Raw genomic sequence first — 13,578 nt, forward strand, 5'->3', positions numbered from 1 at the left:
TGTGATGTCTTCCTCTTTTCTATTGTCCCAACTGCTTCAACTGTGCTTGGCAGATCCGCAAGGTTGGAGTGGAGTTTGCTTGTCTTCCCAAACAGGCTAGGGACTCTTTGAATCTCCCTTTCTCCCCGCTCCTGAGCTCCTGACGTTTCATATCTCGGCCCAAGCGCCCATACATGTACATACCTTACCTGCCCACACACCATTCGCCATGATGGCTGGCTTGCCCAACGATGCAACCGGGGTCAGGTGTCGGGACAGTGCTCTGTCAAGGCCAAAAAGAGCACAGGTCTCCAAAGCTTGCCACCGGTGCAGAAGACTGCAGAAGGGCTGCAGCGCATCTAGGCCGTGTCAGCGGTGCATCAGGGTCGGCTTGGAAGACCAGTGCATCCGAAATGAGGAGCTGGAACCGCAGATGGCGGTCGACAGAAACTGGTCGTATCCGCAGGTACCACCAGCAAGTGTCTCGACGGAGACGCTCCTCGCCGTCCCCAGAACACTCGCCACGGGTCCACAGCCGCCGTCTCTGCCCCCTGCCTCGGTCGTCAGCTACTGCTTCCGTCGCTTCTTTGCCGCGCTGTATCCTACTATTCCCATCTTAACCCCGGAGTACGCCGACCTGATGACTGCAGAGGCAGAGTCGCCCGGGGGAGGCGAAGCTGAATGTCTCGTCACGGCGGTCTGCGCGGTCGTTTTAATCCGTGTGGAAGAGCCAAACCAGCGGCTGTTCCAGGAGGAAGGCATTCCGCATTCAAACAGCGAGTTTGGAAAGCTCCTCTTCGAGAAGGCTATGGCGGCGCACCATCAACTGTCGTCGGAATTCGTCCCTTGCCTGGAACGAGCCCTGTCCACCTTTTTCCTTTATACCGGCCATGCATCGCTCTTCCACCACAGCCAGGCATTCCACTTCCTTCGAGACGCTGCTACCCTATGGCTGGTGCTGCGTATCGATGAGAGTGACAGCTTGAGGCGGAGACTGGCTGATCGGCTGTTCTGGGTGATTCTGGTATCGGAGCGCTCGCATGGGATTCGATATCGGCGGCCCATCACATTGCAGGTCACCCCTACAGCGCCTGACCTCAATGAGGGCGAGGGAGCGGGATCACCAGATGCAGGTCTGACGGGGTTGAGGAATCTTGTCGCTCTCTTCCGCCCTCTCGACACTCCATTTTTCGCCCTACTCAACCAGGAGGACACGCTGTTCGGGTCTCGAGTTCCCGCCTCGCTAGAGGCGATCCAGTCCGCCGTTCGCGGCGGGCCGGAGCCACACCACAGCAGGATCCTCTGCGAAACGCAGCTTGCCAATCTCGAGGTGACCCGGCTGTGGCTGTTGGTCATTCTCTGGCAACTCCGGCTGCGTCTGGGATTGCTCGAGGAGGAGCTCGGGACACCAGGCCACCTGACACTCCGCTACCCTGTCAATGTCGGTGAAGAGCTGGTCGGTGTCATTCGGGGCATGTCTCTGGGCAGCATCAGCATCCACGGTGTCGGCATCAACGAGAAGGTGTTTGATATCACCTGCGCCATGGTAGACGTGCTCTCCCGCGTGCCGGCCACGGACAAGAGCCGCACAGGATCGGAGAACATTAGATACCTCAGACAACTGATCCATCAACTTCCTGGTGGTGCGTCGACTTATGATGCGCTTCTTGACAACCACATAAGCAACGCGCTGCCCAGCTTTCTCGGGAGTCCAGGCGTTATTTCAGACGTAGCTTTACCGTGATGACAGGAGTTGAAGAGGCCAGAGTAAAAGCACTAAACAAAATTCAGCGAACCTGTTCGGATGTCGCGCGGGAGCTTGTAGCTCGAGAAATTTGATCTCATCTGCCAGAATCCGATTTTCGGAGTCGCAATGATAAGAATCGTGTCGATGATCAATCTTGGGTTTCTAGCTATAGTTTTCAACACGTCGCTTGTCTCGAACTGTATGATGCTGTAGAAGAGCAAAATTGAGAGCTCCCTGCAACCTGGAAGTTTTGCTGTCATTCCCAGGTTGGGGCCTTGGTGTGCCAAGGCCCCTTTGACGCGAAGTGGGCCGACCTCCAAAGCTGTGGCGGGAATCGCGACGAGTGCCATCGTTTCCACCTTTCCAACATCGACAAAGTCGCACCAATGCGACGTGCATTGCACTCACACTTTGCTCAAGGTACACGGGATTGTACATCACGAACCACAATCGAGTCAATTGCGAATAATAAGTTGCGAGCGCGTCCCGAGCCCTCAACAACAATAAACTACAACTTGGCCGACAGGCTCGACTGCCCGATATCGAACCGATCGAGATTCATGACCTTGTTCCACGCCGCAACAAAATCCTTGACGAACTTCTCCTGCCCGTCCGCGCTGGCGTACACCTCGGCAATGGCACGGAGCTCAGCGTGCGAGCCAAAGACGAGGTCGGCGCGCGTAGCCGTCCACTTCAGCTCGCCCGTCTTCCGGTCGTGGCCCTCATACACCTCGCCGTCGATCGACTTCCACGCCGTGCCCATGTCCAGCAAGTTCACAAACCAGTCGTTGGTCAGCTTACCAGGCCGCGACGTCAAGACGCCGGCCGAGGAGCCATTCCAGTTAGCACCGAGCACGCGCAGGCCGGCCACGAGCACCGTCATCTCGGGCGGCGTCAGCGTCAGTTGGTGGGCGCGGTCGACCAGGAACTGCTCGGTCGAGACTCGTGACGTGCCCTTGCCATAGCTGCGGAATCCGTCGACCTTGGGCTCGAGGTGCGAGAATGAGTGGACATCGGTCTGCTCCTGCGACGCGTCGGCGCGGCCGGGCGCGAAGGGAACGGATACACCACCATCAATAACCTGCTCGAGCGCGGCAACACCGCCGAGCACAATCAGGTCGGCCAGCGACACCTTCTTGCCGCCAGAAGCGGACGAGTTAAACTTCTGCTGCACGCCCTCGAGCGCCGAGAGCACCTCGGCCAGCTGCGCCGGGTTGTTGACCTCCCAGTCCTTCTGCGGCGCAAGACGGATCCGAGCGCCGTTGGCGCCGCCACGCTTGTCTCCGCCGCGGAAGGTCGAGGCCGACGCCCATGCGGTCGAGATTAGCTTGGAAGGAGCAACGCCGGTGGCTAGGATCTCGCTCTTAAGGGCGGCGATGTCCTTGTCATCGATGATTGGGTGGTCGACCGGCGGGATGGGATCCTCCCAGATCAGTATCTCTGAGGGAATCTCCGGGCCGAGCCAGCGCGAGCGCGGGCCGAGGTCGCGGTGCAGCAGCTTGAACCATGCGCGCGCGAAAGCGTCGGCAAACTGGTCCGGGTGCTCCAAGAAGCGACGCGAGATCTTCTCGTACTCGGGGTCGAAGCGCAGCGCCAAATCGGTGGTGAGCATGCGTGGTGGGTGCTTCTTGGTGGGGTCATAGGGGTCGGGGATGAAGTCGTCGGCGTTTTTGGCCACCCACTGGTTGGCGCCCGCTGGGCTCTTGGTGAGCTCCCAGTCGAACTTGAAGAGGTACTCGAAATAGTGGTTGGACCACTTGGTTGGCGTCTTGGTCCATATGACCTCGAGGCCGCTGGTGATGGTGTCGGGTCCCTTGCCGGTTCCATACTTGTTATCCCAGCCGAGACCCTGCTGCTCCAGGGATGCCGCCTCGGGCTCCTTGCCGACGTTGTCCGAGTGGGCAGCGCCGTGCGTCTTGCCAAATGTGTGGCCGCCCGCGATGAGTGCCACCGTCTCCTCGTCGTTCATGGCCATGCGGCCGAAGGTGGTGCGGATATCCCTGGCTGCTGCGACAGGGTCGGGAATGCCGTCGGGCCCCTCGGGGTTGACATAGATGAGACCCATGTGGGCGTTGGCCAGCGGCTCTTCGAGATCGCGCGTGTGGATATCCGAGTGATTCTTCTTGGACTGGTCGCCGTCCAAGATGCCCTCGCCTGCGATACCCTCGCTGCCGCCAGAGTACCGAACCTCGTTGCCGAGCCACGTCATCTCGCCGCCCCAGTATGTCGCCTCGTCGGCCTCCCACGTGTCGGCACGGCCGCCGGCGAAGCCGAAAGTCTTGAACCCCATTGACTCGAGGGCGACGTTGCCCGTCAGCAGCATCAGATCGGCCCACGAGATCTTGTTGCCGTACTTCTGTTTGATGGGCCAGAGCAGACGGCGTGCCTTGTCGAGACTGACATTGTCGGGCCAGCTGTTGAGCGGGGCGAACCGCTGCTGGCCCTGTCCGCCACCGCCGCGGCCGTCAGTTGTGCGGTAGGTGCCGGCGCTGTGCCAGGCCATGCGGATGAAGAGACCGCCGTAGTGACCAAAGTCGGCAGGCCACCAGTCCTGCGAGTCGGTCATGAGAGCCCTCAGGTCCTTCTTCAAGGCTTCGTAGTCGAGCGACTTGAAGGCCGCGGCGTAGTCGAAGTCCTTGCTGTACGGGCTCGAGGCGGGCTGGTGTTGGCGGAGGATGTTCAGCCGCAGCTGCTTGGGCCACCAATCAGTGTTCCTGGTGCCGCCGCCGGCGACGTTGGCAAAGCGGGCGGGACATTCCTTTGCACCCATGATGTCGTCTGGTGATTAATGATTGTTTGGGTGGAAGGTAAACTAAGCGAGGAACTTGCAAAGTGATAACAGCCTATATAAGGCTTATGGGCGGAGATGTAGGAGCTTCGAGGAGCACAAGGAGTGGCGGTAAGCAAGCTTATAAAGCGCCTCGGGGTCGTCCGGAATGTGTATCCCGGGGACATTTACGGAGTACGATACCCCGCTCACGGACAAGAAGTACCGCTCACGCCAACCCCGCATCAATGAGGGGCAAAATCCCGTCATCTTGTCCGCTTCCTGCACTCCCGCCGCCCTGTACGGTAAGAATCAAAGAGGATTCTCCAGTGGTGCAGCCCTCATAATGGCCCGTCAGCCGCCGGAATCAGTTCATGATCGGCAATAAAAGCATGTGGTTCCGTGCATACTCCTAGCATAAGTACGTGCACCCGATATCTTCAGGTACAGTGCAATATCGATGGCATTTCGGAGGCGGTTGAACGGCCACCTTTCCGGGACGGCTCCGGCCGGTGGGACGGCGTATCAACGCGTTGGACATGCTGCAGGGATCCGTAATATGCTCTTCGTTCATTGGTCTAACTGTGATACTCGGCGCTTTCGGAGATTCGATCGCCTTCAAAACCCTTCCCCGCGGATTCTTTTTGAGCCGGTTTCTGGAAGTTACCGCCATGCCAAGTCCCATCCAGCTTGAGCCTGCCCTCCAGAGACTCCATCGTACCTTACCTTACGTGTACTGTATCTGCTGTGGCGGCCGGCATTAATTGCGCGAGAACCTTGCTGGTGCCACGAAGTGGGGAATCATAACCGCAACGGGCTTGGAATCCACGTGGATTCCGGCCGGTACCGGGCAATCATGGGATCAGGGTTTGAAGTGCCGTTAAAATCCGTGGGGAAGTTCCCACTAATGACGGAATGGGAGAGTGCCCCGGCCGACTAAGGTATCACCAGAACTTGATCCATCCGTGGAAGCTGCTGGACACGTTCAGACGTCTCGATCTTGACGCGTGGCCACGTGCGGCGAGGTACGGGCCATTGAACTGCCAAGCGGCCGAGCATGGAACAGGACGCGCAAGAGCCAAGAACCGGTATTACTAAACCTCCGATCTCTTCTCCGCTGTCGGTTCCCAGCGCTTTTGCGACGGTGCTTTGTGACGTCTTTCTCACGTTTGACGAAAGTCAAATGAGTCACTCTTCGAAGAGAATTCGCAACGTATTTGCCTTGGCAACTACGCTGCGGCAGAATGACATGACTTTTGAACCTGATAGCTGCGCTGTTGTTCCACTCCAATCGCCTCTTCTACTCCGCTGGGACTTCGCCGAGACTGAGAGCCAAGTTGTGGCCCAGCCCGATCGCATCTGATGATCTCAGAGGCAAACGCCAACCTTCTAATCAAGGTACTTATGGGAGGTTTGACCCTGAATTTGGAACAGTGATTTCAGTGAGTACTATGACTAGTCCCAATGGTCCCAATTCCACGAACCTTTGCACCCTTGTAACTTATCTATCTACTAGCCCGGAGCATGTATGTCACTTTCATGTGAACCCTGAGATCTGTCCTTGCCGTCAGCTGTTCTATGCGCCACTGAGATATACTCCGGTTCCGGAGATTACACGGGCATGGGTCTGTCGCCTGTCCATGATGTTTGGCACCATCTTTTGCTCGACGTTGCCGTAGTTTGTCTGCCATCGTGGATATGATTGAGCTTCCTTGCATACAGTCAACCAGAACCGCAAATGCACTGCATAGACTGAGTATACAAATTTGACTATGTCGGTAACTCGGACTTTGATAGGTGCTTGGGAACCGGGCTCATCGTTGCCAGGCGGAGCGGTATGACTGTTCTAGAGAGGCGGATGTCCAAGAGTAGATGCCGAGCTCCAAGCAAGAATGTGGTTCAAAAGCTACTGCAAGCCCACTACTAGTGCTTCCGCCCATAAGTTACCGATTTGGGTTGAGTCACAGACAAGTGTTCTTCAGTCTTCAAAGAGGGTACTACCTGACTCAGCCGCATGGGGGCGCCAGACGTGTGTGGCAGATTTAGAAACTCGATTTGAGAAAGATTCTTGAGAGCCAGCCATAGCAAATAGTGAAGGAAATGTCTAAGAAGGTTCTTTGACTGCCTGCCTTAGGTACTGTACCTTAAGAGAGCTGGTGGAGAAGGCATCTAGGGGGAAGAAGACCCGGTATCAAGGCTCGTGAGGAGGCATTGGCTTGCATTTTCGAAGTTCATAATTGTCAACGGTCCCCAGCAATTTTTTTTGCGCAATTCAACCTGTCTGTCGTCTATCCTGTACTCGTTCAACGCGACAGTTGAGGCTTAGCTTGAGAGTTACATGGCCTTGGTTGGTGCGGAAGACCAATCCTACACGCACGCATGCGAATGCGAGTTGCCTCAATAGGAAAGCAACACCTCGTACACTCAACAATTAGTTGATGCTTATCTCCGCCTACCAGTGCAAGTTAGACGGCTTAGCTGGCTTTGAGGATTACGCGCGACTGGATATCGAAATAGTACTAGGTAAACTCGCACTCGGATTCCCGCATCAACCCGTTGCACAACAGCCTGGCCCTGGCATCTCCACCCTGGATATCTCGAGCCTTATATAGTGCGTCGCAGATCAGAGACTGGCAAGATGTGTCTACCTCCAGACATTCCTCTCGATCCGACCTACACTCCTGATTGCAATCCGGCGCCTGCCAAAATGGCCAACATCAAAGTCCGACCCCCCGCTAACCGCTTCGTCGCCGTGGCCCGCAAGGTGTACAACCCGATCGGATTCTCCAAGGGCTACAACTTTGTCTTCTTCTTCATATTTGTTGGGGCGTTCACGGGGTTTACTCTTGCTCGACTGCAGTACCTCGCTCTCGACCGAAGCTGCACCACAGGAAGCGGAGACCAGCGGCCCCTCGATTGCTACTACTACACTGAGGGATCCGTGGACCGAGTCGGCATTCTCCTGCACCTTGGCACCATACTCCCCGCCGCCCTTCTCGCCTGTCTGCAGTTTGTGCCCGTCATCCGCCGAACTTTTGTCCTCTTCCACCGCATCAATGGCTATCTCATCCTTGTCCTGAGTGTGGTATCCACGGCCGGTGCCTTCATGCTTTCACGACACGCCGTTGGTGGTAGGCTGGACGCCCAGATGGTGATCGGAACGGTCTCGGTTGCATTCATTGTCTCACTGGGCCTTGCCTACTACAATGTTAAGCGCCTGCAGATCGAGCAGCACAGGGCATGGATGCTTCGGGCCTGGTTTTATGTAAGTTCCTCCCCTTCGGACCGTGTGCAATGTTAAATTTACAGGCCTGACGTTTTCTAGGCCGGATCAATCATCACAATGCGGATCATCATGTTCTTATCATCACTCATCGTCAGCGACGACGGGTATGACGTTCCCATGCCCTGCGCCAAAGTAGCCGCTTTTACGGGATCCCATCAACAGACTCTTCAGAGCTTCCCCGAATGCGACGTCTACTTCTCCCGGCAGGACGTAAATAAGATGGTTCTCGTCCCCGCAAGCATGACGAAAAATGGAGCCAACACTATTGCCATAATGAGCATGGCTTTTGGACCTGCACTATGGCTTGCACTGGCGCTGCATGCGGTTGGGATTGAAGTTTATGTGAGTTTTGAATAACCCACGGAAAAACGCTGACGGAGCCAACATTAACCTGTGCAGCTTCATCTCACGCCTGCCGAGGCGAACCGGTTGCGCAACGTCTCCTACCAACGGCAACTCGAGGCGGGGATGAAGCACCCGGGCCGAGCGGGCCTTACTGCAGACAGGATTGGGGACTCGCCGCTTTGGGTGCCTGGAACTCAGCATGAACCGGCAAACGACTCGAGTGGCGAGAAGTGACAGACAGGTTCGTGCATGATCGGAGAGGGCTCGGTGTTGCGGATGGAGGTTTGAACCCGTGTGTTGTAGAGGTATTGTGGGGTTTTTGTGTCGGCTCATGGTTGTTCTCTTGTGGTGGGCTCTATCGCTCCACCTTCGGGGTTCTTTAGTCCGGGGCCCGGAAGTCAGGGGTTGCCTAGGTACTTTTAAAAAGAACCGGCGCCGAGACTTCCCCCGTGTCTCGGTCCGGAACTCATGGCTTTCCAGCATTGTGATACTGTTTCGCCGACTCCTCGCTCGAATCGCACAGCTCAAACCATGTCTCAGTCTTTATCTGGAGCGACGATGGCTGCAAGGGACAAACAATCTGCCGAGCCCAGAGTTCAATATCCAGGCCGCCGCTTTGCACAGATTGTCAAATTGAAGCCGGAGTTCGTCGAGAAGTACAAGGAGGCACACGCTGCGGTCTGGCCCGAGGTCCTCAAGCAAATCAGCGATTGCAATATTGTGGACTGTAAGCCATTCAAAGCCTGAATTTGAAGAGTAAACGTTGACGATGACGGGGCATTTGCAGACAGCATCTTCCATGACCCGGAAACCTGCATTCTCTTTGCGAGCTTCAAGTATATTGGGGACGACTATGCTAGGGACATGGCGCTTATGCGGGAGAATCCCAAGGTGCGCGAATGGTGGAGGATGACGGATGGCATGCAGAAATCTCTGGTGCCGGGTGCCAAAGATAGCGAGTCTGGTGAGCCAGGGTGGTGGAAGCCAGTTGAGGAGGTCTTCTACTACAATCCCTGAGGTGGGGAGTTAAAGCGCCCGGAATGAGATTAGTACAATTTTCAAGGACTAAGACAGATGTCCAATAGGTTCCTCTCGGCTTGAGGGTAGCCGCAGACTTCCTGTCTAATATCATGCAACTGTTGCCGTTTGTCTTTTGTCTTTCCGAGGTTGGAGTTTGGTACAGCTGGCATCAGCTTAGGCGGCAAGGTACGTAGTTACTGTTGTACCTAGTCAGAGCAAATACTAGGGATGAAGATGAAAAGTCTGACTGGAATTTAGGCTACCCGTGTGTATTGACGTAATGGAATGTTCAGTGTAATTCACATCGAACCCTCAGGGACAAGCCCAACAATCCTCTCGGATCTCTCCTTCATCTCTGTTCGTTACATCCCGGCTGAGTATCCCAACCGTCCATCTAAGCAAGGCTCTGCGGGGCATAGCTCTTGTCCGGGGTGACCGCCACGCCGTTGACAAGCTCGCGGTCCGAGTACGCAGGCCAGACGATAAGCCGCTTGCTCCAGTCAACTACCGACCAAGTGGTGAAGCCATTCCCGTCGCCAAATTGGCCGCTCCATGCGGAGCTAAGGGTGTAAGGGCCGCAGGTGATGCCGCTAGTCGAGGCCCGGCTGGCGGGGGTTCCTGTGACAGTGTAGGAGCAAGCAGTAACAGGGGCGGTTTGCGTGTCGATGCCGAAGGAGACGGTGCACGACGTGTCGTTGGCGTTGCAGGTTCGGGTGAAGGACTTGATGATCCACTGCGGAACCTGGGCCATGGCAGAGACGGCGTCGGAGCGGTTGTCGAGGGTGGGAGCTGCAAAGGCACCGCTGGCAGCGGCAGCGAGGCCTAGGAAAGCGCTGAAGTGCATGTTGATAAGTGGGAGGGGCTTGTCTTGATGCACTGAAGACAGGAGGTGACTGCAAGTCAGGAGCTTGAGATGATTAAAATGTCGAAAAATCCCTTGAGGGGTATTTGTCCGCCCTTATATAGAGGCCGGCCTTTCCTTAGGCCCTACATTTGCTGAGCCTATGACGAGTCACAATGTTGATCTTGCCTAGATGTAGGCTCGCTACGCTCTCGTTCCCGCAAAGCCATGGCAGCTGAGCGCGGAAACCTAGCATGCAGACGGAATCATAGGAGGCATGGTGAGAATGCATTCAGCGAGTGGGTCGCATATCGATGCCAATGCCACCTGACTTCGTATTGTTGTGCAGGACATTCCAGCCGACAATCTGAGCATGCGCTCGGAGCTCGTATTGCCAGGCAGTGCGACATTGATCGGCAGAGCGCGGGTCCAAGAAACTGGACACCAAGCACTATGTAGGTGAGGTAGGTTACACCAAACTCAGAGAAATAGCCCGAAAATAAACTGCCGCCGCCTACAGCCGCACTCAACGTGACGAGGTACAGCGTCAACAGGTGAGATCTGGATGTTTCTTGCGGGCTCTTCCAAACAAAGCCGGCCGCAGCGGAATATTAAGGCCGGGGAAGTACCAGCGGTCACGCCGCCGCAGGTCAATCGCTTTTTGCCGACAACATTGATCTCCAGTCATACTAGAGGTTCTTGTACAAGTACAACTTGAACCATAGTACAAACAAAAGCCCACAGCTAATCCCGGCTGCAGATGTGGCTTATGAACTCTGGATACGTCCGGCAGGTGGATCATTCCAATGAGCTCAACTGCCTCCCCACCTGACCTCTTCTGGAAACCCGTCCTCCAAGAACGTCATCATTTGCTGGTTGTTGTAGAACCAGTCTTCGAGCTGAGTCCCGTTCCCCATCCAAATCATCGGGTTGACACCCCTCTGGGACGCCTGTTCATTGAAATCGCCCATGCCGCTTCCCGGTAGGAAACCCGCCTCCTGTTGCCCTGGAACCGGTTGAGATGACGAGAAACCCAGGGCGGCCAGGCACGTATCCACCTCTGTGCTCGGCTGCTGTACGTCCCCCGTGGCCCCCACCAGAGACTCGACATACTGTGAGGCAACGCTGTAGAGCACGTGGAACAGGCGACGGAGCTTGTCCACGGCTTCGGTGGCAGCTGTGTGTGGCTGGAGCGAGGCAACGAAGCCTTCCAGACGAGCGAGATCTGCCCTGTCCCTTGTCTCGATCACCTGGCAAAACAAGACAATGAATGGGACGAATGGAGCAAAAAGGATTGTCCTGAGTTTGTCAGCATTGGCTGCACATATGGTACGACGGGGGAGGGACATACCAATTCATGTAGGTCGAAAACAGTCCAACCTTGGTTCGCTCTACGACAGCCATGCACTCTTGGTGCCGGGCGAGCGTCTCTCTCGCGGCTCGGATGCAGGCCACCGAGAAGGTTGTAGGGGAACCGGGGGTGTTGGGCATTGCCCGGTGGATAAGCGTCCGGATCGAGAGGCGGAGAACGTGGTCTGACAAGACAAAGAAATCTGTCATGTCGTTCCCACAACTTTCTCTGGAGAGACCATCCCACCTTTTCTGCAGGCAACAGTCAGATAAGAGCCCATTGGTTACGGTATCTGGAGCGGTGAGCGGTCTTACCGCTTCCGCTTCTGTGAGCGTGTCGAGCTCTTCGAGCCGCTGTAGAAGTAGGTCGGCATGTGAGCGCCGGACATGGTGCGGTTGGTTGATGGCTCCGGGGCAGTAGAGGAGCTCATATATCTCGCCCTGAAGCCTGGATCCGATGACCCACAAGCCAAAGAAGGCCGTGATCATAGGAGTATGGCCCGGATTACCGCTTGTTGGCTCGGGAACGGTTATATCGTTACATTGAATGGTCGAGGATCGCCCAAGGCGGAGCGACAAGCTCTTGTCGAGGATGAATGCAATCCAGAAGAGGAACTGCTTGCGGCGAGCCGGTTCTGGTGACTCATGCAAAAATGTTGCCATCCGATGGTAACCTAGAGACTGGCACAACTCGGACGCTTTGGACGAAAGAATCCAGGCGAGCGAGGGCTTTGCGAGCTCAACGGCGTAAAAGGCCTGGCCAGCGTGTCAGCCAAAGGAACACGGAAACGGAGCTGGGGTTCTATCACTTACCCCTAATGACAGAGCCACAAGCATATCGTCCGTTGCTGGCAGATGCAGAGGCAGGCTGGACAGTGCGGTCTCGATGTTCACCCCGCAGAGGTGGGCGAGGCGAAAGTATTCGGCCTGCCTGTCCAAGAGGAGGCTGCCGTAGGTCCAAAAAAGGTAGTGCAGGGAGACGTTCACGGTGATGAAGTGAGCTACGTTATAATCGTCAGCCATGTAGAGATTGAGGCAAGTCTCTGGGAAGCGGTCCATCTCAAATAGCTCGAAAATCCACGCCAGGCCGAGTTGCTGGTGAGCTAACGTCCCAGTGGATAGTCATTAGCAAAGGTACGCCAGTACAACCATCAGGGCAGGGTTCCATTGCCTACACTTGGCAAGCTTGAGAACCTGTACCGTCTTTTCGATCGGCGGCAAGTCGCATCCTTCAAAGGCAGCGGGTCGAACAGGCCTTGCGTGCGGATACGTCATCTCGTGGGCGGCCGGCTGTTTCTTCATGACTTCGACCATGTGCCGGAGAGCCTCTATCTTCTCCTTCATCTCCGGCCTCGAGTCTCTGCTCATGACCTTCTGGAGAAGATCGTTGGCGAAGACGGAGTGCGCAGTCAGCGAAGACTCTCCTTCAACCACGTTTTCAGTCGACTCGGCATTCGTGCTATGGCTTGCATGGCTTGTTGGGCCGGATGAGGCAACAGTGCTCGAGCTAGCTGTCACAGCGGGCACGGGCACTGGCGTTGGCGTCGGCGAGCGTGAAGGCAGCTGCGTCTTTAGTTCCTCCAGCAGTCGGACGACCCCATCGAGGCGCCGGTCGATGTGGTCGATCTTCTTTTCACTGGACAAAAACCATAAGAAATGCGCGGTGAGAAGAAGGAATTTCGGCGTCAGAAGAACCCACTACTGGTGTGTCAAGAGAATGCGAGTCCGTTTCTCTCGTGGCCTAGCTCCGGCCTGAGTGCATTCGATCTTGGCATGGACGCAATGGGCACAAGGCGACTCCCGATTGCAGCGGATCTGCCAGGCCTGCAATCAGCTCACTGTTCGAGGTCTATCCGAATAAGAAGGACTCACCTTGCGTGTTCGACAAGCATCGCACTAATCGCAGTTAGTGCTAAGCTTGCCCGGGCATCAAGTAGGAGGCTTGGAGGAAGTGGGAGCGGGTTGGACTTGCAGCCCTGGGAACAGGGGTTTGAGATGCCACAGTTGACGATGGTGGCAGAACTTCGTCCGTAGAATCCTCCATGATCCTGCAAGGACAATTCGGGGCCCGATCGTTTTGTCTCCAGCAGCGAGCGACTGCAGTTGGGCTCAGAAAGTGTCTACCACCTCAAGAGAAACGGAAGCCGCGGGACGCGCGGGGCCCGGAGTGATTGAGAGCACGGTTGCGGATGACAGTGGGTCATTATTCGTCATTTGCGATCCAACAAAGCCAAGCCGTTTGC

The 13,578-nt window shown here is 56.1% G+C and overlaps 6 protein-coding genes across 6 annotated transcripts; 3 read left to right on the forward strand and 3 right to left on the reverse strand.

Annotated features, from left to right (window-relative positions):
• The first annotated feature begins 151 nt into the window (after nt 1-151).
• Nucleotides 152-1,842, forward strand: N657DRAFT_649249 (uncharacterized protein). Its single transcript, XM_062793682.1, has one exon. The coding sequence runs from the start codon at nt 212-214 to the stop codon at nt 1,721-1,723; it is 1,512 nt and encodes a 503-aa protein (XP_062643964.1). The 5' UTR covers nt 152-211; the 3' UTR covers nt 1,724-1,842.
• Nucleotides 1,843-2,234: 392 nt separating this feature from the next.
• On the reverse strand, nt 2,235-4,496 carry N657DRAFT_658545 (bifunctional catalase/peroxidase; the record flags this gene model as incomplete). Its single annotated transcript, XM_062794906.1, has 1 exon — nt 2,235-4,496. One exon carries the CDS (start codon nt 4,494-4,496, stop codon nt 2,235-2,237), a length of 2,262 nt encoding a protein of 753 aa, XP_062643965.1.
• Nucleotides 4,497-7,200: 2,704 nt separating this feature from the next.
• On the forward strand, nt 7,201-8,358 carry N657DRAFT_658546 (uncharacterized protein; the record flags this gene model as incomplete). The annotated part of the gene is made up of 3 exons (XM_062794907.1): nt 7,201-7,758; nt 7,819-8,121; nt 8,179-8,358. The coding sequence occupies 3 exons, from the start codon at nt 7,201-7,203 to the stop codon at nt 8,356-8,358; spliced, it is 1,041 nt and encodes a 346-aa protein (XP_062643966.1).
• A 297-nt stretch (nt 8,359-8,655) lies between these two features.
• On the forward strand, nt 8,656-9,141 carry N657DRAFT_658547 (rhamnose mutarotase; the record flags this gene model as incomplete). Its single annotated transcript, XM_062794908.1, has 2 exons — nt 8,656-8,851; nt 8,912-9,141. The coding sequence occupies 2 exons, from the start codon at nt 8,656-8,658 to the stop codon at nt 9,139-9,141; spliced, it is 426 nt and encodes a 141-aa protein (XP_062643967.1).
• A 244-nt stretch (nt 9,142-9,385) lies between these two features.
• On the reverse strand, nt 9,386-10,315 carry N657DRAFT_649253 (uncharacterized protein). Its single transcript, XM_062793683.1, has one exon. It carries the CDS (start codon nt 9,986-9,988, stop codon nt 9,539-9,541), a length of 450 nt encoding a protein of 149 aa, XP_062643968.1. The 5' UTR covers nt 9,989-10,315; the 3' UTR covers nt 9,386-9,538.
• A 4-nt stretch (nt 10,316-10,319) lies between these two features.
• N657DRAFT_693139 (uncharacterized protein) lies at nt 10,320-13,565 on the reverse strand. The gene is made up of 6 exons (XM_062797203.1): nt 13,208-13,565; nt 12,511-12,971; nt 12,149-12,438; nt 11,651-12,091; nt 11,337-11,587; nt 10,320-11,284 (listed from the first exon to the last, which is right to left on the reverse strand). Exons 1-6 carry the CDS (start codon nt 13,225-13,227, stop codon nt 10,798-10,800), a joined length of 1,950 nt encoding a protein of 649 aa, XP_062643969.1. The 5' UTR covers nt 13,228-13,565; the 3' UTR covers nt 10,320-10,797.
• Between the last annotated feature and the right edge of the window lie 13 nt (nt 13,566-13,578).

The sequence above is a fragment of the Parathielavia appendiculata genome (genome assembly GCF_033297405.1).
Source record: "Parathielavia appendiculata strain CBS 731.68 unplaced genomic scaffold N657scaffold_18, whole genome shotgun sequence".
Lineage (NCBI taxonomy): Eukaryota > Fungi > Ascomycota > Sordariomycetes > Sordariales > Chaetomiaceae > Parathielavia > Parathielavia appendiculata.